General features: G+C 41.7%; 2 protein-coding genes across 2 annotated transcripts; one reads left to right on the top strand and one right to left on the bottom strand.

Moving 5' to 3' along the window:
• Positions 1 to 716: 716 nt before the first annotated feature.
• On the top strand, positions 717 to 2,766 carry pou3f2a (POU class 3 homeobox 2a). Its single transcript, XM_034076405.1, has one exon. The coding sequence runs from the start codon at positions 717 to 719 to the stop codon at positions 2,133 to 2,135; it is 1,419 nt and encodes a 472-aa protein (XP_033932296.1). The 3' UTR covers positions 2,136 to 2,766.
• A 3,526-nt stretch (positions 2,767 to 6,292) lies between these two features.
• On the bottom strand, positions 6,293 to 21,337 carry faxca (failed axon connections homolog, metaxin like GST domain containing a). The gene is made up of 6 exons (XM_034075439.2): positions 20,873 to 21,337; positions 14,599 to 14,734; positions 13,638 to 13,834; positions 12,876 to 13,093; positions 10,564 to 10,680; positions 6,293 to 10,082 (listed from the first exon to the last, which is right to left on the bottom strand). Exons 1-6 carry the CDS (start codon positions 21,130 to 21,132, stop codon positions 9,790 to 9,792), a joined length of 1,221 nt encoding a protein of 406 aa, XP_033931330.1. The 5' UTR covers positions 21,133 to 21,337; the 3' UTR covers positions 6,293 to 9,789.

Here is a 21,337-nt window from a genome sequence, read left to right as displayed (position 1 = left end):
TTGTAAAGACGTTTGGGAAACTTAGCTTCGCGTGCCACTGTGTACATCCATCTCAAAGTTTACCCAACAAGCAGGTGGAAGGAGGCACGGTGGGCGCATCGCAGGCGGAGGGATCCATTCTTGTAGCCTTCTCTCTTTTGGCCCCGAGCTGCCCTCTCCGCTCGCCCCCCTCCCATTATGTGTCCCGACGGCCGAGCGCGCGGCCCCAATGAGCCCTTTCGAACGGAACGAAAAGAAGGCGAGAGCTACAGCTGTGACGTGGGCGTTGTTGTTCCATTCAACGCATTCGCCATGGCAACGGGGCTGAGGCCCTGGAAGTACGGGGCCCCTCTCTCCTAAGGGCAGCTGGAAGTGTATCCTCAAGATTACTGCTTACTGCTTCCAATATCACATATTCTACTTCAGAAGCATGAACAAGTATTTGGATTTTGAAGTTTTATTTGTTTGTCAAACAAATGTGGTCTATATCAATAAATGTGCACATTCTGAATTTTCTGAGCAACTTTTACGAACCGATTAAACCAATAAACATGACCCACTGACCCAAATCAATGTTATAAAAGTACTTTTAAAATAAACGATTTTTTCTGAGCTTGTTTTAGTCTTCTCTGTGTTTACACCCGATGTCTCCCTCCACTTTGTACTCATGCATGCTGCAGGACTGCTAGTATTGTTGGGCAGAGTGATTGGGGTTTCTGTACAATCTCCCGTGACCAATGAGCGGGGTGCTGTCAGGGGTAACCACATCTGTCAACCCTTCTTGGCCAATAAAGAGCGGAGCGAGGCGGACCACAGGTGCGCGCCTCTGCGTCCCCTTGGCACAGCGCCCGGGAGATGCTGGAGAGAGACGCCGAGCTGCCCCGTGGCGCAAAAGAGTTACTGTCAAAGGCAGCCTCCTTTTAACTCCAGCTATCACTCTGGCTCCGATAGTTATGGCGACTGCAACATCCAACCACTACAGCGTCCTCACCACCCCCAGCAGCGCGCAGCCGCCGCACTCTGAGTCCGGGAGCATGCAGCAGGCGGCAGCGTACAGGGACGCGCACACCCTACTCCAGAACGACTATAGCACGTTACCGGGCGGTGGACATCCGCTCAGCCACGCGCACCAGTGGATCGCGGCGCTGTCTCACGGTGACAGCGGGGCGCCCTGGCCATCGAGTCCCCTCGGAGAGCAGGACGTGAAGCCCGTGCTGCACGACAGTGACCGAGAGGAGCTGCAGAACTCCAGCAGTCTGCAGCAGCAGCAGCAACAGCAGCAGCAGCAGCAGCAGCAACAGCAGCAGCAGCAGCAGCAACAGCGACACCCTCACCTCGCGCACCAGCAGGCGCATCACGACGCCAGAGCATGGCGAACCAGCACAGCCACCACGCACATCCCCGGTATGGCGACATCTGAGGGCCAGAGCCTGGTTTACTCCCAGTCCGGATTCGGGCTGATGCCAGGGGGAGAGCAAGGGGGGATGCACCACCACCCCCTGCGGGACGAGGACCACCACAGCCACAGCCCGCACCTCAGCGATCACGGAGGCGGCCCCGGGGCCCACCAGCAGTCTCTCTCACACCATCACGGGGGCCATCAAGATCACTCAGACGAGGACACGCCGACCTCCGACGAGTTAGAGCAGTTTGCCAAGCAGTTCAAGCAGCGACGCATCAAGCTGGGTTTCACCCAGGCGGACGTGGGGCTGGCTCTCGGGACGCTGTATGGAAACGTCTTTTCTCAGACCACCATTTGCAGGTTCGAGGCGCTTCAGCTCAGCTTCAAAAACATGTGTAAACTCAAGCCCTTGTTGAACAAGTGGCTGGAGGAGGCGGACTCCACCTCGGGGAGCCCCACGAGCCTGGATAAAATCGCAGCACAAGGACGGAAAAGGAAAAAGAGGACCTCCATCGAGGTGGGCGTCAAAGGGGCTTTAGAGAGCCATTTTCTCAAAAGTCCAAAACCAGGAGGAGTGGAGATCACCTCCCTGGCGGAGAGCCTGCAGCTGGAGAAGGAGGTGGTGAGGGTTTGGTTTTGTAACAGACGACAGAAGGAGAAGAGGATGACGCCCGCTGGGGGACAGATACCAGGAGGAGAGGACATGTACGGGGACAGCCCTCCTCATCACGGAGGACAAACTCCTGTGCAGTGACCCCCAGACTATACTGTGAGCAAAACACGGACCCCGTAAGGAGGAATAATGCCTCCTTATTTGTTTGATTCTCTGTGCTGGACCACTCCAAGCTGGACCTCAGCCAGTTTAAATGTTGGACCCACGGACACACACAGTGGGGATATACAGTGGCACTCCAGCACTAAGAATGCGCAGAGCAGAGAGCTGTGTGGAGAGGGTTCATGCCGCGGAACTGCCGAGCATACTGGGATATGCGGCTCGTGTGTGCTAACCAAAAAAAAAAGAAGAAAAACAGCGACATTGAAATGCTTTTCTAAACCTTAAACCGAGGCGCCAATGTTTCCTTATGTAATGTGTCATTAAAGAAAGGCAGAGTGGTAAGTGGACACAAGGTGTCCGCGGGGGGAACATTTAGAAACAAGCTCCGGGCTCGATGATAAGTCGCAGTCAGTGTGGGTAAATAAACGCCATCTTTCCATCATAACAAAAGCAACAGGGGTTCTTCCCAGCTCGTGGCTCGAGGGCTGAAATGGCAGACACCTGCTGTAGCCTACAATGTTTAAAAAATCAAGCCAATACCAGCCAACTGCTATTATTATTATTATTATTATTATTATTATTATACAATTCTCATTATGCACACACTTAATGTGATGCATTGATTGTAGTGTCAGCTGCATAATAATAATGTATTATAATTGAATGTCCTTCCTTGAACATGTCTTGCTTTTGGATAATAATTATAATATTAATAATTATAATAATAATAATAATAATAACAATTTGACCATACATACTGGGCATTGGTTCACTTTAATGCTTTTCTTTCTGTGCAGACATCTCTGTGCGCCTGTTTACAGTGTGTTTTTGCTGTTTGTTATTTCCGTACTTTTCCAAAATGCTGTGAAGAGAAAGACCGAGACTGTCCGGCTGGAACACTCAAAGCAATCCAGCCCATTTTTGCCTTCCTTTTACAAAGAAGAACAAAACTGAATATATATATAAACTGGTACCAGCTCTGGCCGCAGTGGCTAAACTACTACTGTGGGACTCATTCATCCAGACTATTTGTGGGATGTATTTCCTTTTTTTTGTATGGCTTCGTTCGTTCGTTTGAATGTTTGTTTGTTTGCTCAGTTTTTCTCTGTCAGTCTGTGCCAAAGCACAAACACAGACACGTGTTCTTGTGCCACTTAAACCCTGTGATTAATAACCTGGTCTGGTTATTGAGGGATGAACTCTCTCACTGAAATCTAAAGAAAATACAGAAACTCAAATCCAGCTGAAGGATGCAGATGAGTTAGAAGAAAATGTTGTTATAATAATAACCAATAATGTGAATTTTTCACTTTTTACATGAGACGTTTTGCATTTGAGAAACTTTCTGATAAGGCCCAGTTTAAAATGTCAGAATCCCTTTTTTAATTACGTCATCATCAAATATTTAAAATGAAGCGTTTTAGGTTTTTTAGTGATACGCTGTCCATTTTGCTTATTAAAGTGTACACATAAAAATCGCCTTTATTTAAATATTCCTAATATTTATGTTATGTATAAACCCTTATTATAATTTAGACAAAATCACAGGAAATCCTTCAGCTGAATTTGAGTTTCTGAGGTGGAAAAAAAGAAAAACCAAAAGAAAATATCATCGACCTGAAATCTGTGATCTAACGAAGAGGAAAAATAAATCAACGATTGCACAATTTCTATATTCTTTTTTGTCATTAAATCGTATTTGTTTTATATAACACTGCAGTCTTTGCACGTTTATTGAGCCTGAAGAAAAGTCGCAACTCTCTCCTGGAGATAAGCTTTTCCTTTTAAATGATTGCTTCCTTGCACGCTCGGAATTCTAATTATGGATTTTATCAATCCGGCTCGGTTGCTTTAAAATGGTCCTTCAGCTGTTTCGGTTAAGTGTTTGTATCGCTGATCTGCACTGATACTGTTGTGAGGAGAGAGATCCGGGAAGATGCTCACCCAGACAGTCAATAGGCTGAAATGGAAACAAACCGCAGCGTTAATTAATATTCTCATCAGGATAAATGTGGCAACTAATTGAGGATTGTCACGAGGCGACATGTATAACATCAACACAATACACGCTTCTGTGTTTGCACACGGGCCTGCAGAAGGTTTACACAACAAGAAGGCCTAACTACAGGTGTAGAGCAGAGGCTGATGCATTATAAACTATAGGCCTATTTGTGTGCGTGTGTGTGTGTGTGTGTGTGTGTGTGTGTGTGTGTGTGTGTGTGTGTGCGTGCGTGTGCGTGTGTAATCTGGCCTGCTACCTTTCCTTTACATCATAAAATAATTAAGAACAACTACAATTTCGATGTTCCAGAATATAATTTGGATACTTGTAGAACATCTTAAATACACATATAACATTTAAATATTGAGTGGAAATTAAAATAGTTGTTCAATTGGAGAGCCAAGAAGCTTGTGATTCAGTGTACATTTAAAAAGAGTATTATTGAGTCTCCTTATTGTGTCAGACATTTTATTCAGTAGGAACTTTGTTAGAAAATGGGTTTGATATTCTTTCTTATCGTTGCTTTTACCCATGTCTAATATTTATTACATGTTTGGGCTGATCAGTGGCCAGATCAGAATCGGTCTTTTGACGCCCCCTAGTGGCTGCTGGAGGTTAAAAGCAGGCATGAGTTCCTGCTTCACCCTCAGTGAATGTTTTATTTCCATGTGACAATGCTCCTTTCTAAATGATACCTTATAACCAGGACAAAGCTATTTTATGAAATAATATTTGTATTCTACTCTGGAATTTAGGTTGTTTATCAAACCAATAGACACCTTCCAGTATGATTTCAGCATTTGATCTACAGTTCTTTATTACTCAACCATATACATGTTTTAATGAAATGTGAAGGGTTATGAAAGTTATTACATTTCACATGTCGGAAGATGAAATGCTTTAGTAAACAAATCTGTAATTAGATAATAAATAGAAGCGTACTCAGTAACAATTAAAGGTAAAATGGAGACAAAGTAAAAACATTTTTGTATTTATCTTTAGCAGAGGATACAAATGCAAGTCTTAATAAAGAAAACTAATAAATATATAATTGGATTATCTATGTTGGCCCTATATTATCGATGAACAAATAGAAATGCATTAATGTTCATCCCTTGCTGCAGCAGTTGGAGTCAATATGTATTAATGAATATTTTGCAAATGTAGCTGTCGATTTACATTGTGTTTTAATAAGCTGGATCTGGAAAGTAACTCAAAACACAAGCCCTCAAATATAAAAGTAGCGGTTTACAGAAATAAGGTATAAAGGAGACAAAATCTGATCAAAATGTGCATAAGAAAACATTTTTAATATTTTAAACAAAAAGATGGATTTGAATGTGTGTGTGTGTGTGTGTGTGTGTGTGTGTGTGTGTGTGTGTGTGTGTGTGTGTGTGTGTGTGTTAAAACAGGTATAGAACCAGCTCTCTAGGGGACCGTGTTTGCCTGGATTCTGTCCTATCAGCAGGCGACCATCTGCCCTGCTCCCGGCCCTCACGCTCATACAGGCATCCTCTGCATTATTCATATTTTTACACACACACACACGCATACGTTCACTCCACCATGCGCACAATGCCCCTCCACACACATCATGCACAGCCACGTGTCATACAAACACACACACAGCTGCTACCTCTGAAAGTGTACGCGTCTCCGACTCACCAGAGATGGGTTTTATACTCCGGTGTCATTGTCAGTCCTGAATTGTCTCCTCCGTCTTGTGTGCTAGGAGATCTCTCAGGGATTCTGCACAATGGCCACAGAAATGCACCCAGCCAAAGTCATCACATATCATTCTGGACTGTTTGTCCCTCTCCCTTTTCATGCCCTTTCCTCACCAGAACCCACGCTCCGTCTCCACAGCGGCACTTTCTCTTTCTCTGCCCTCATTTTTCTCTCTCCATTTCTCCAGAGCTCCTGCACGAGCACAAAGAAAAGGGCAGAGAGCTAATCTTCAGCATTGTTGGGTGGGCTTTGTATTGTTATATGGTAGCAGGCACGGAGGGACAGGGATTATGAGACGGATATATGCCAGAACATACCCACCTCCAAGTGTTGATACAGAGATTTATTTCTTTAGGTCCATATGGCTTTTAATGCACATTTCACCACAATAATGCAAAAACAAGGGTAAAATACCACAGCAATATTTAATGAAATATTATGAGTAATCCATTGTCATACAGCTTTTTATCTCTAGGTATGATACATTCATAAGAATCTTTTTTTATATATAAGTACAGAGCGATTTCTTTTCATGTTCGCTTATTAATTCGAATTTCTGGCTCTCTTATTTACAGTTTGATGAGAATCCACAGGTGTTTCAGCACACGACACCACAAGACAATATGGCTTCTATAGTCTACAAGCAGACATTTCGATGAGAGCGACTGACCTCGGAGGAACACAGACAGATGAAGTTGCCTACAGAGGAAAACCCGTGCAGACAGTTTCCTGTTGTGGATGACAAAAGGACATCAGCTGATCCGAGCTCTAGCAGTCAGTTGAGTTATTTTACCTCAAAATGTCACGTTTCTTTTCTTGTAAGGTTTCAACTTGACATGAAGCTCTTTCTACTTGTGACAGTAACATTTGCAGCAGAATGAGGGATTTATATTCCAACACAATGACATCGATATTATGATATGAATATAACATTTACCACACATGACATCTCAAAACATGGACACGCATGCGATTACGGCAATGACTGGAGCAACGTGAAAATGCAGTTGTTTCAGTGGAAGTCAGAGAATCGACAGTATTGCACTACAACACAAATCAATACACTTGATTGACTCGCCCAGAGAAGAGAAACACGTGTAAACAGAAGAAGAAGAAAAAGTGCAAAATAATCAACAACATTTCAGTCGCTTAAGATCACAGCCACCATCGAAATCAATAAATATAAACAAGGAATACATAATGAAGTAATATGACATATAAAAACATAAGTCATATGATGGCACTGATAAAAAAAGTAAACTGCTGAAGGAGTCTGTTTTTGACTCAAGACGAGAGAAGGCAAGAGCATGCAGGCCAAGGGTTTTAAGACACAGAATGTCATCTTTCCATTTATGTATATTGTTGTATTAAAATAAATCTGCAGTGCGAACAGATATAAGCTTTACCATCGTCTTGCTTAAGGCTTTCATTTTGAAGACGAAATGACGGATGTTTTTTTTATATTGTTACACGGAGAACAAAGAAGGGCTAAAGACTCAATGATGCCAGGCTACGGACGCCGATTGCAGCCAAATGTGTTAAAGTGAAGTGTGTTCTTATAACAAAATATTTTCACGTTATAATAAGAAGCTTTTCTTGTTATATAACTAGAAAAGTTTGAAATGATAACGTGATAAGATTGTTTGTCTTAAGATATTGGACATATCTTGTTAAAACTGAATTAAAACTTGAAACTCTTTAATCTCTTAATTAGTTTAAAGGTAGGGTAGGTAATTTTGGAGAAACCAGCTCGAGTGCGCTAGAATTTGAAAATACACAGCCGGAAAAAATCTGCTACGTCCTTACAGAGCCCCTCCTCCAACACACACAAACGCGCACATGACCAATGAGGGCACGAGATAAATGTGTGCACAGATGGAAGGCTGACAGGCAGGTAGGCCATCCAGTTACTTTAGCCGGGCCGGCTCAGATGATTGGTCGTGCTTTTTACAGCGCAACGGCTTCCAGAGATGACATTTTTTTATGTATGTATTGTCAAAGCATTTAATATATTCATTGCTATCGGGATGTTAAGAGCATTCCATGGAATATAACAAAAAGTGTTTCTGAAATAAATTACACACCCCACCTTTAAAGTATACTGCTACATATAAATGCTACTTATGATCAACTCATAAATGTAATTTTTGTCTGATGCCGACTGATGCTTTTGAAAAAAAAATCGCAAAACATTATTAATAATAATAACATTATTTAGGCCAATATTTAATTATTAAAAACCCTGAAAAACGCTTTAAATTGTAACTCCTTAATATAAAGCTCCATAATAAAAGAGTTGTAACTAAGCTTTGTTTTCAGCATGATATTTCTCAGTTGAATTAAACTCATCAGTGCCCTCTAGTGGAGAAAAACTATATTAAACTTATTTTTGGCATATCTGTCCTGCACCTTTTTGAGACACTTTATGCCAATACAAATAATGTAAATATCTGCATTAAGGCCTGGTCACACTGGCATATAATATTGCAAAGTAAAATTGACAACGTGAAACAATAAGGTGTGCTCGGGAGGGAGGAAACGTCAGAGTGACTCACAAGCTGACACACTGCATACCCCACGCTTGCATCCATATTGACACACAATATGTTGGTATGTGCATTTGCTGAGTGACAAACACACATAGAACCTGCGCCGAACCATCACACACCGAAAACAACTCGTATAACATTAACTTGCATCTGCTCTGTTATTGCTTCACATGTCTTCTGAGCAATCCATCATTCTGATTCAGAGAGTCTCTGTAACAAAACCATAACTGCTGAAAAAAAAAAAAGTACTTTAACAGGATCAATTGGCTACATCCGAGGCACCGGAGAACAAACTTCTAATTGAACGAATAAGCCAGCTAACAGATGAAGACAACATCCTCAAAGTGTTTAAAGGGAGATTTTCATTGGCAAGTTCAAGCCATGCACTTCAATTCAAAAGATCTATTGCATCTATTTCTAAATGTTTGTTTAACTGGCTCTCAATGCTTGAATGCAGGTTTAAATGACCTTAAGCTACTCTTTATGACAATATATGTCGTCCGTTACTCTTCTAACGCAGGGAAAAATGTTCCTTTTTGGCAAAAATAATTGTCTAAATAAGACAAACGATAAGTGCTAATGGCAGATTGCACTATTTAAATACGGGCAGCAGGCATTACTGTCATATCGCAGGTGTGCAGATGGATACAGCATAGGAGGTCACAGGGCGGCTCACACTGATCCTGGACCAGCAGAGTGTATTCATGTAGACTACTACAAGACACTTTGAGTCGTTGTGTCCGACACAGAGAAGAAACACCTACAGTATTTACACCGTATGACAGAGGGGGTGACTCTATATATGCAGGCTATCTATACTATGTATACTCATATATATTATATCTAATAAATCTGCTCCGTTTATATATTTACACTGAATTGTATCCATTCACATGAATGTCTGTACAGTTAGTCGATGTCATATCAATACAAGGCGTTTAGGGTTCAGTTAGTCAAACACACACAAGGCTGGACGGTGCAAGTTGCTACGAGGGACGACGGAGGTGGGGGGTCAACACATTTTGTTGCCATGGAGACCTGACAACAAGTAGAAGTTGTCACTGCGGATGACCACGTGGAGGAGTTTCTCAGCAGGGCGTAATTTCCTCCTGACTTTTGAATCCTGTTCTTCTTCTCTTTCCTCCTACTCATACTTTCTTCTTCTCTTCCTTTGTTCTGATCCTTCCTCCACTCAACTCAACGTCCTCAAACTTCTCCACTGACACAGGAGACGCCAGCACTCCTCCCCTGAGGCTTTCTGTTCAGAGGAAGTGGGGCATGTGTACAGGAGGGACGCAGTTCCCTCCCTGTGGTGTGAGCACTATCTAGTGTGTTTCTACACGTGGGTGTTTCGTCAACACTTGTCCATTTCAGAGCACTCGGTGTCCATGTCCGAGTCATACAGCGAGACACCTGTAGGGTCGCTGTTGGGAGACAAAGGGTCCTTTGGCGAGTGCGTTTGTGAAGTGTGCGTGTGTGTGTCGTCTTGGAAGGTGTCCGTGCCGGAGTACAGGCCCAGGTCGGCGAGTTTGGAGCTGCTGTCCTCGGAGGTGTCGCTGTAGCAGAAGTCCTCCAGGTCCACGAACCACTCGGGCCAGAATCGCCGGCGGATGCGCTCGCAGTACATGGCCAGGTTGATGAGCTCCCCTGCAGGAGGACAGACAGCCGAGTGTCACAGTCAAAGTCAACTTTATTGTCAATCTTTCAGTTTGTGTGTACAGACAGAGGGATCGAAATACCGTTTCCGACAATCGCGAGGAAATAAAAAATACACATATATATAAAAATATGTATAAAAAAATATATACACAATCAACAGACAGATTTATACATATGCACACATTAAAGATATAAATAAAAGCACAACAATCAATATATACAAAATAAGCTCTGAGTAATTTCACTACCTCCCTTTATAAGTTTATGTCTAGGGCTTTGACAGTTAAAGTCTATCTCCATTCAAAAATGTGTTTTTCACTGTGTAGAGACAGTTACAAACGCACCTGATGTCTTAATGATGTTGACCTTAAAGCATTAACACTCGATCGAAAAATCGATTTATGAAGAGTGTTATGTTTTATACTTTCTTCATACTCTATGTTGTAGATTCCTATGTTGTTGAACTCACCTTTGATCAGATGCTCTGGGCGAGTTCCCGGTAGCGTCCACATAGCAGGGGCCAGGTGACTGAACACCGCAGCGTCTACTGTGGAAAGCTTGGAGCCCATAAGATACTTCTTATCACCTTAGTGAGCACACAGAGAACAAGACATGTCAAATAACCAGGCACATTTCAAATCCATGTTTAGACACTTTCATTCAAAATAAAAAAGCACTTATTCACATTCTTGTTGAGATACACATAAGGCTTTATACCATGCTCATGTCAGTATGCTATGTATAAAACCAGAAGTTGGTTAGCTTCGCTTAGCATACATATTGAATACAGGGGAAAACAGTTGACCCTTTCCATACACACATTTTTACAGACAATGTTTACGCTAGAAGAAGCTGAAAAGGAAAAAGATCCCTTCTGGCCACACAGTCAAATGTGTCATAGATCAATTGACACCTTAAGGGTTATAAAGCTTTAACTTTTGTAAGTATTTTAAAGGTCACCTATCATGCTATTTTTAGGCAATAGAATAGGTCTCAGATATATAAAAATATATAAAAAACATGTCTATGAAGTGTTTTGCTCAAAATACCAAACAGATCACCCATTCTAGTCCCTCTATTTCACTTCCTGTTTCAAAAGTGATGATTTTGGTATAAAGCTTTAAAAAAAAGAAGAAGAATCGATACAAAAAGAGGGGCGGAGCTTATGCCTGCTCATGAGGGAGATTCTCCCGGCAGATACTGCCGTGATGAAACGCCATATCATGGATTATCATGGATTATTTCTGAAACAGTATGGAGCTCAAAGGCTTTCTCTCTTGCCGGTTATACCACAAGGTGAGTTCCTTTTTATTTCCTGCTTCTTCACACACATGCTCTCCAGTACAGGTTAGCTCTGAGTGTTAGCTATGCTAATGTAAACACCGACCATATTACGTCCAAAACAGTCGGGCATTGTTTCTGATAGCAACTTTCTGATAGTGCCGTGGGTCCACATTTCAGATATTGCGTGATATCGGACGCAAATCTGGATCAGCTCCGTTGTAGCCCCGTTTTTAGAGATTTGGGTACGGAGGAAAAGAGAGAGGGTTTTATTTTTTGACGCTGCGTGAGTTCCCTGACACACCGGGGACACATATTTTACATGATAGGTCCCCTTTAATGTAACAACACTTCCCACCAAAGCTCTACTACATGCTCTCGGATCTGTCTCTATTAAATCTCCTATTATAAACTGCCAAACCTTGTGTATTGATTATAGACTGCAATGCTACCATTTCACCACAGCAGGTCAGTGTTGTGCTGTTATTTGACAAGTACAAACATGATGCTTCTGGTTATAGTTCTCATGGCACACATTGAGAAGCCATTGCAACTGTTTCATTGAGCCAATAAAGCTGTTGATCCGCTTGCAGGGGAATTATATGGAGAGAGAGGCGACACAAATTGTTACTAAGTCTCACAATGACAAAGCGAGTGCCGTAAATCTCTTCAAATACAGAGTGTACTCACAAATGCTGGAGAAAAACTAATTGTGCTGCTCCTTAAGCTTTCACTTGGCCACTTTTATTGGTGTATTCTCTTTTTTTAATTGAGATAGTCAGATATACCAATTTCCACAAAACATTTTGATTTCTTCTTTTAAAACGTGAAAAAAAGCTAAAGAAAATATTCAGAAATATCAATAGAATTGAAAATAAGATTTTATAGCTTTTATTTTTTTTACTTTAATAACATCAAATGTTCTCCAAATCTCGAAAGTCCCTTCACATGGCTAAATGTACTGTATGTTACTGTCATGTTTAGGGTAACATCATCTTGATTCCCCCAGTCAATCATGAAAACCCCACTGATACATTATTTAGAGCAGGGGTGTCAAACTCAATTTCATCGCGGGCCACATTAGAATTATGGTTGCACTCAAAGGGCCGGTGGTAACTTTAAGACTATATAAATATACATAGATAAATATAGATAATAAATATAAAATAATGTATAATTTTACAATATTTCCTCTGCATTGGATTATTATCGGATAGGGTAATAACTTAATAATTAACTATGTCTGAAAGCAGAAGTCTAGGGCAAATCATTGCAAGTCTCTTCATTGCGCATGTCACAGAATGAGATGCATTGTGGGACATGTAGTTTATGGGCAACATTCTCCTGTAAAGCGGCACGTAACATTATAATAAACTTATTATATTCTTTGCAAGCTCTTGTGGGCCACATAAAATGAAGTGGCGGGCCGGATTTGGCCCCCGGGCCTTGAGTTTGACACCCCTGATTTAGAGTCTGATCTCAATACAAATATGAGCTCACCTAGTAAAGTGGCCAGGGTGCGCATGTCCTTCTCCATCAGGGCGTAGACCTCGTCCTCGGAGAAGCGTCCAATCCCGTGGCCGTACATCTCCCTCTTGACGATCCCCCCCGTCAGGTGACTCAGGATCCACTTGAGCAGGTCGCTCAGCGGCCCGCTCACTGACAGCATCTTCTGAGTCTCCTCCAGGTTGTCCACCCACTGGCAGTAAGCTATGGTCCTGCAACACAAACACACATGTGGTTCAGACATAATGCCTTTGTTGTTAGGAAATAAAAAGCCACAACATTTGAGTGATTTCTGTATTGTTATTGCTTACATTTTTCGTCCAAGAGCCTGATGGTTAACAATTATATAGATGTTGATGTATTTGCATGAAAGCAGATATTAGCATAGTCTGCTTTAAGTCAAAACTACAATTTGAAGGAGGTGCTTTAGACTGAAAGCCTGATACCATTAAATGCTATAGTTTATGTTGTTATGACTGTGGGATCAAACATTTTGTTTCAATGGGGATATTTGTGTTCTCACGGGTCAGACTTTCTGTATTTTGCTACACAGCTTGTAAAGGGAGCTGAGGTTGAACATCCAAAAATCAAGAGAAAAACACAGCTGAAATTTCACAGGCCAAGAAAAAACGGGCCAAGTGAAGTATAAGGGTTGAAAGAAAGGTTGATAATGAATATTCCCCACACCTCCTTATAAACAAACAACCTTGTTATAAGACAACAGTACATGCAGATGTAACTTGAGTGGACCCTCACCAGTAGAAATGCTCCTCCACCATCTTGGTGATGGCGCGGGACACGGCCTTCTCCTGCGGCGTCAGGCTCTTGTTGAGGCTCACGCCCAGCCGCTCCTCCAGGTAGTCGATGATGAACTCGGTCCCAAACACCTGCTCCTGGTTGTACTCGATCCACGGCATCTTTCCCTGTGGTGATAGCTTCCCATCAAAGTAGTTCTGCGACAGAAAAGGGATTCAGGAGAGAAGACACAGAAAATAAAAACAGAGAATAGACGTGGTGATTAGCATTAGGTAAATACAATTGGAATTGGATAAAGAAAAGCATTTGTTTATCCCTTAAAGGAACCACAGCGAGGGAAGCAACAGAGACTCAGAGTTGGAAAATAGTGGATCACAGCAAAGGATTCATTTATTTTCACTATCTATAAACTCAGGACAGGGTGTCAAACTCAAGGCCCGGGGGCCAAATCCGGCCCGCGACTTCATTTAATATGGCCCCACAAGAGCTTGCAAAGAATATAATATTTTTATTATACGGTTACATGCCGATTTACAGAAGCACGTTGCCCATAAACTACATATCCCACAATGCATCTCAAATTTGACTTTTTTCTCAGAATTTGACTTTTTTTCTTCAAAATATTCTTTTTTTTTTTAAAATCATTTTGTGACATTCTCAGTGAAGAGACTTGCAATGATTTGCCCTAGACTTCTGCTTTCAGACGTTTAGTTAATTATGAAGTTATTACCCTATCCGATAATAATCCAATGCAGAGGCAATAATGTAATATAATACATTATTTTATATATATTAAATATTTATATATGTATTTTTATATATAGTCTTAAAGTTACAACCGGCTCTTTGAGTGCAACCATAATGCTAATGTGGCCCGCGAAGAAATTGAGTTTGACACCCCTGCTTTAGGAGAATCAAAGACAAACAGGTGAAGTAGTATTTCAGATAGATATAGCTATACCTGGTAGGGCAGGTCCACCATGCGGAGGTAGGTCTCCATCTTAAGGCAGAAGGGGGACAGGGACGGGACGCCAGATTTGGGCCTGGAGAACTGGTGGAGTATGATGGCATCTTTAGAGTCCAGCTCTTCCTCCTTTCTGCGTGGAGGACAGAACAACAGAGCTGTAGATCATGCAGAAGAGGCTCAGAAAACATTAACGAACAAAACATGTTTATGTGTTTGTGTTTATACTTTGAGGAAACATTATTCTGTTTACAGTCAGATTAAGGTAACTTCAAATTAGGGACAAAAAAACACATCAACAAAAATACAAATTAGATTACAGGGTTAGGTTTTACATTAGGTTTCTCCATTCTAGTGGTAATGGCTAGACCTGCAGGGTCTTATTCTTTTCAATAATAAATAAATATAATAATCTGATAATTGTTCAGATGATTGGATTTATCATTTGAAGGAAAGAATAGAGGTGTCATACATAATAACCTAATAAAAGTAAATGTAACAACTACTACAGTGCAACAAAACAGGAAGATTAAATGTGGTCTCTTAAACATAAGATCTCTAGCATCTAAAGCAATATTGGTAAATGATTTAATATCAGATTATAATATTGATATATGCTGTCTCACTGAAACTTGGTTGAGACATGAAGAATATGTCAGCATAAATGAGGCCACTCCACCCAGCCATGTCAACACTCATATTGCTCGAGGCACGGGCCGAGGAGGTGGAGTTGCAGCAATCTTTGACTCAAGTTTACTTCTCAATACTAAACCAAAATGTAATTATACCTCTTTTGAAAGCCTCGTTTTTAGTCTTACGCATCCGACCTGGAAAACTTTGCAGCCAATCTTATTTGTTACAGTGTATCGTGCACCAGGTCCTTATTCAGAATTCTTATCAGAATTCTCTGAGTTTTTATCAACTTTGGTTCTTAAAACAGACAAAGTAATTATCGTAGGTGACTTTAATATTCATGTTGACGATGATAAAAATAGCCTTACTGTTGCATTTAACTCTATATTAGATTCTGTTGGTTTCTGTCAGAGTGTAAATAAACCAACCCACTGTTATAATCACACTCTCGACCTTGTTCTGACTTATGTTATTGAAATTGAGCAACTATTAGTCGAACCGCATAATCCTGCTTTATCCGACCATTTCTTAGTAACTTTTGAAGTACTGTTACTAGACTACAAAGCATTAGTCAAAAGCTCCTGCAGCAGAAACCTATCTGTTAGTGCTATAGCCACATTTAAGGAAGAGATTCAACCAATACTTAACTCGATAGCATGTCTGCATGTAGGGGAGGAAACTTATACAAAATGTACACCACCCCAAATTGATCATGTTGTTGATAGTGCTACAGATGCGCTGCGAATAAAATTAGACTCTGTTGCTCCTTTGAAAAAGAAGAAAATAAAACAACATAGATTAGCTCCATGGCATAATGCCGAAACCCGCAAAATAAAGCAAAAGTCTAGACAACTTGAAAGGATATGGCGTTCCACTAAACTTGAAGAATCTCGTTTAATTTGGCATATTACTCTCAATGAATATAAGAAAGCACTGCGTAAAGCGAGAGCAGCCTACTACTCTTCATTAATAGATGAGAATAAGAATAATGCAAGATTTCTTTTCAGCACTGTAGCCAGGCTGACAGAGAGCCACAGCTCGATTGGGCCTTCTATTCCCATAGCACTCAGTACTAATGATTTTATGTGCTTTTTTAACGATAAAATTGTTACTCTTAGAAACAAAATTAATGACCTCTTGCCTTCGACCAGTATAGTGTTATCAACAGCTCCCGGAATCGTAAGTTCTAATATTACACTAGATAGTAAACTAGAATGCTTTTCAGCCATTAACCTTGAACAATTACATTCAATGATTCTCTCTTCTAAACCATCAACGTGCATGTTAGACCCAATTCCAACTAAGCTGTTGAAGGAAGTTTTTCCATCAATTAGCACTTCTTTATTAAATATTATGAATATGTCTTTATTATCAGGCTATGTTCCACAATCATTCAAAGTAGCAGTGATAAAACCGCTTCTTAAAAAGCACAACCTCGATCCAGAGGTTTTAGCCAACTATAGACCTATTTCTAATCTTCCGTTCCTCTCAAAAATTCTTGAGAAAGCGGTCGCAAAACAGTTGTGTGATTACTTAAAAAACAATGATTTATTTGAAGATTTTCAGTCTGGCTTTAGAACACATCATAGCACAGAGACAGCTCTGGTTAAAGTCACAAATGATATTCTAATAGCCTCAGACAAGGGACTTGTTTCTATTCTTGTTTTGCTCGATCTCAGTGCTGCATTTGATACTATCGACCATGATATCCTATTGCAAAGACTAGAGCACTTAGTTGGCATACAGGGAACTGCTTTAGGCTGGTTTAGGTCCTATCTATCTGAACGCTCTCAGTTTGTACGTGTTAACGATGAATCTTCCACGCAAACCAAAGTTAGCCATGGAGTGCCACAGGGCTCAGTGCTCGGACCTATTTTGTTCACATTATATATGCTTCCGTTAGGCAATATTATAAGGAATCATTCTGTAAACTTTCATTGTTATGCGGATGATACTCAACTATATTTATCAATCAAGCCTGATGAAATTAATCATCTAAATAAAATTCAAGACTGCCTTAAGGACTTAAAAACGTGGATGACCTTAAACTTTTTGATGTTAAACACGACCAAAACTGAAGTTATTGTACTTGGCTCGAAGAATCTACGAAACAAATTATCTAAAGACATACTAACTATGGATGGCATTAATTTGGCCTCCAGTGAGACTGTAAGGAATCTTGGTGTTATATTTGATCAGGATTTATCCTTTAACGCCCACATAAAATCAATTTCAAGGACCGCCTACTTCCATCTACGTAACATTGCAAAAATCAGGCATATCTTGCCTCAAAACGATGCAGAGAAACTAGTCCATGCATTTGTTACTTCTAGGCTGGATTATTGTAACTCTTTATTATCAGGGAGTACTAAGAAGTCAATCAAGTCGCTTCAGCTGATTCAAAATGCTGCGGCTCGTGTACTAACCAGAGTTAGGAAAAGGGACCACATTACTCCTGTTCTGGCTGCCTTACACTGGCTCCCTATAGAACACAGGATAGAATTTAAAATTCTTCTTCTCGCCTACAAAGCCCTTAATGGGCAGGCGCCATCTTACCTTAAAGAACTCATTATACCCTACTGTCCTACTAGGGCATTGCGTTCCAAGAATGCAGGGTTGTTGGTTGTTCCTAGAATCTTTAAAAGTACAATGGGAGCCAGAGCCTTTTCTTATCAAGCTCCACATTTGTGGAATCAGCTTCCAGTTTGTGTTCGGGCGGCAGACACCCTATCCGTTTTTAAGAGTGCGCTTAAGACCTTCCTTTTTGATAAAGCTTATAGTTAGGGCTGATTAGATTCAGCCCCTAGTTTTGCTGATATAGGCTTAGTTTGTCGGGGGACATCTTACTTCTTCCTTCTCTCTGTCTATACCCGTGTACACTCATGTTCCGATTAACCCAGCTTCCCCAAATGTCTTTCTTTTTGGTGTCTATATACGCTGGGATCCGGAATCATGGATGATCCTGCGGTCCTGTGTCCTGGATCGCGAGCGCTGGATCTTGAGTCGTGGCTGTGGTCCTGGATCATAAGTCCTGGATGGATATCCTCGTGGATTCATCTTCCTATTATACACACATGCATTTCCAAACATTTGGACTACCTATGTTGCAAATGTATTATCTTTTCAATTTACACACGGCATCTATTGCACGTCTGTCCGTCCTGGGAGAGGGATCCCTCCTCTGTTGCTCTCCCTGAGGTTTCTCCCATTTTTCCCTTTAAACTGGGTTTTCTTTGGAAGTTTTTCCTTGTACGATGTGAGGGTCTAAGGACAGAGGGTGTCGTATTGTCATACTGATATTCTGTACACACTGTGAAGACCACTGAGACAAATGTAACATTTGTGATATTGGGCTATATAAATAAACATTGATTGATTGAATGTCACAACATTTGGAAAAAAGTCCATTGAATTATGTTGCAGTTTAGGTGACATATTGTAATGTCCAAACATATTCATTTGACTATTACAGAGAACTAACAGCCAGCACATTTTCACATTTAGAACCAGAATAGAGACTGTAAGCTGCTTCAAACATTACAACCGATAAATATCATATCAACAGAATCATTATGTGTTCAGCGATTTATCTGCAATTGGACTGATTACTTAAACTCTACTAAAGGCTAAAGCAAGGCTAGGCAGGCATGATCACACACCAGCCAACTACCCTGAGAATGTGTTAGGACATTTGCAACCCTCAAGTATAATATCAATTTAAGAAGGTCCTGCATTATATATGTATTCATTGCGTCTGTTATATACATGGTTTATTATTTCCCCATCATATGATCTAAAGATTCCACAAAGTAAGTTTTAATCAGAACAGTCGAGTAACAGGTGGTACTGAAACTACTCTCACATATTTCTATTAAGCCAGCAGGCAATTAGCTTAGCTTAGCATTATGACTGGAAAAAGGAAGAAATTGCTAACCTGGCTTCGTCTCACTAAATCCATCATTCAGCACCTTTAATACATTAACGTGTTAATGTTAAATATAACGTGGTAGAGTTTACAGTGTGTCACTTTAACATTTCAAAACCCAATGCACGTGTGATTGTATGGTCGGACAATTTATTGGCCCGTGACTTCCTGTACCCTCTGGTGTAATGTCAAAGAGCCAGGCTAGCTGTTTCCCTGTTTCCATTGTTTATGCTAAGCTAACCTGTGTGGTCAAATAGTGTGCAGTGAATACATCCAATTATCCGCAACCTCCCATGAGGGATTGTCAGCCCTGGGTTGTTTACACCGGCCAAGGGAGAAACTGCAGTGTCAAAAACAATGCATCACTCATGAAGGATTATGGTGCATCGACATGGATACCGTTGGGGGCTACTTCACGGACAAGGGCAGTGGGCCCTGCAAATGGCAACTAATGAATGTGTGCACAATGCAGAATGAACGGGAGCTGCCCTGTGTGAAGCGCTGAAACCTAAAAACAAGCAGCCTCCGAGGAGAGGAGCTGTCTATTGCAGCATGGTGCTGAAATGCATACTCTGCTTTTGGTGCAATACAATGACGAGGGTCCCATACAATGAATCATAGCATAACAGTGAGGGACACAGCTTTAATTGTTAACGTCAGGCAGAACCAAAACAAGCGAGAAACATGACCCAAAAAAGCTGGCCTGCCACCCTGTATGACCTCCATCAGAATGGGGTTTTAACTGCACCACAAACAGCCTGCTATCTCCGTATACAAATCGACCCAGAATAAATGGCAGCTATGGGTATACTGGTATAATGTATGTAGGGCCTTCACACCACAATGTCATCATTTACATTTTCACAACGAGGCTTCACATTGATCGTCAATGTGTCTATTTTGTTATTGACTGTGTTTTGCTTGTTCGTTCGTCAACAACAGTGGGCCTGGCCTGCATGTAATCAGAGCTTCTTCTTGTTTTAAAAGGACAGCATCCTAAACCCCTTATTCAAACAAATAATAAAGACAAATACATTCATATGGATCATTTGAAGGCATCACAATCTTGTCTGACCGCAATAACCTATGTATGGGGCGTAGGGTTTACTTTTACATATAACTGCAGTGCTTTAGACTGAAACCATACACCGGAACGTGCGTATGGGGGGGGGGGGGTCACAATAACAATTATACAAGATGAACCTATGTCGCCTCGTCCTTGAGATACATTGGAGGTGACCCCCTGTCAGAGTCTATTATGTCAGTTCATGTTGCAAGGGAAGTGTTAGAAATAGGCCTATACTAACCTCTAATAAACAACATGGGAAATAAGCAATTGTCCTTTTGTAAATACTGTAAATAAACGCGAAATACAAAGGTGACCTTTGCCGTATAGGTCGCTCGCCATTTGACCAATGCACAACAAAAAACCAATACATAAAGATAATGTTTTAATGTGTGTGCTGCTGGGAGATGGAGTTACGTTACATCACAATCCACCCACTCACGATTCCTTATTCTCCCCTGACTCCGCTCGTTTACCCCGCCCAGCCCGACGACATTAAGTAGGCTATTATCAAACCACAGACATAATACAGCAGATCTGGGATATTTGGAGTGAAACACGAACAGAACAACATTAACACAGTCTGAATGTGGAGCGTGGATTAAGATGACCCCTCTGTCCCCCCTCTCTGGTTGTGTTGTCGGTACCTGATGGCCAGCAGTTCGTGCAGCAGATAGGCAGCGGCAGCCAGCAGAGCTCCTCCGGTCAAATAAAGCGTCTTTCGCCACCATGAGTCCGAGCCCAACGCTGACATGATCCCGCCGTAGTCCTGCAGAGGGTAGGCGATGATGTACCCATAAAACGAGAGCTGCTCATCGGAGCCCAGCAGGCCTGAAGAGAAGCTCTGGCTCTGGCCAAGATCAACCACACAAGATCGCGTCCAGGCAAACCCGACGCGCCAGTACATGCTCTCTGTCTCCGGCCACTTTCCGCCTCACTCTGGCAGCTCGGGGCTTCATCAGCGGGGGCTTCATGGGTGCAGGGGGGTGCAGGTGCAGGACGACTGGAAGAGGAACGGTCGACTGGACGCAAGCGGCTCGCCCGGAGCTTGTCCCCGCAGCGGGGTCGACATCCTCCGCAGCCCGCTCGGAGTCGGAGCTCGCTGGATGAAG

Source organism: Pseudochaenichthys georgianus, chromosome 24, assembly GCF_902827115.2.
Source record: "Pseudochaenichthys georgianus chromosome 24, fPseGeo1.2, whole genome shotgun sequence".
NCBI classification, from domain to species: domain Eukaryota; kingdom Metazoa; phylum Chordata; class Actinopteri; order Perciformes; family Channichthyidae; genus Pseudochaenichthys; species Pseudochaenichthys georgianus.
The sequence above is the reverse complement of the archived record's forward strand: the minus strand, read 5'-3'. Positions and strand labels throughout refer to the sequence as shown.

Bases quoted from the DNA above. Each gene is read 5' to 3' on its own strand.
- pou3f2a (XM_034076405.1), top strand. From the start codon at position 717: ATGAGCGGGGTGCTGTCAGGGGTAACCACATCTGTCAACCCTTCTTGG.
- faxca (XM_034075439.2), bottom strand. From the start codon at position 21,132: ATGTACTGGCGCGTCGGGTTTGCCTGGACGCGATCTTGTGTGGTTGAT. The intron at 14,735-20,872 runs GTACCGACAACA...TCCTCCACGCAG, and splicing joins CACGAACTGCTGGCCATCAG to AAAGGAGGAAGAGCTGGACT. The intron at 10,681-12,875 runs GTGAGCTCATAT...GTGCTCACTAAG, and splicing joins CACCCTGGCCACTTTACTAG to GTGATAAGAAGTATCTTATG.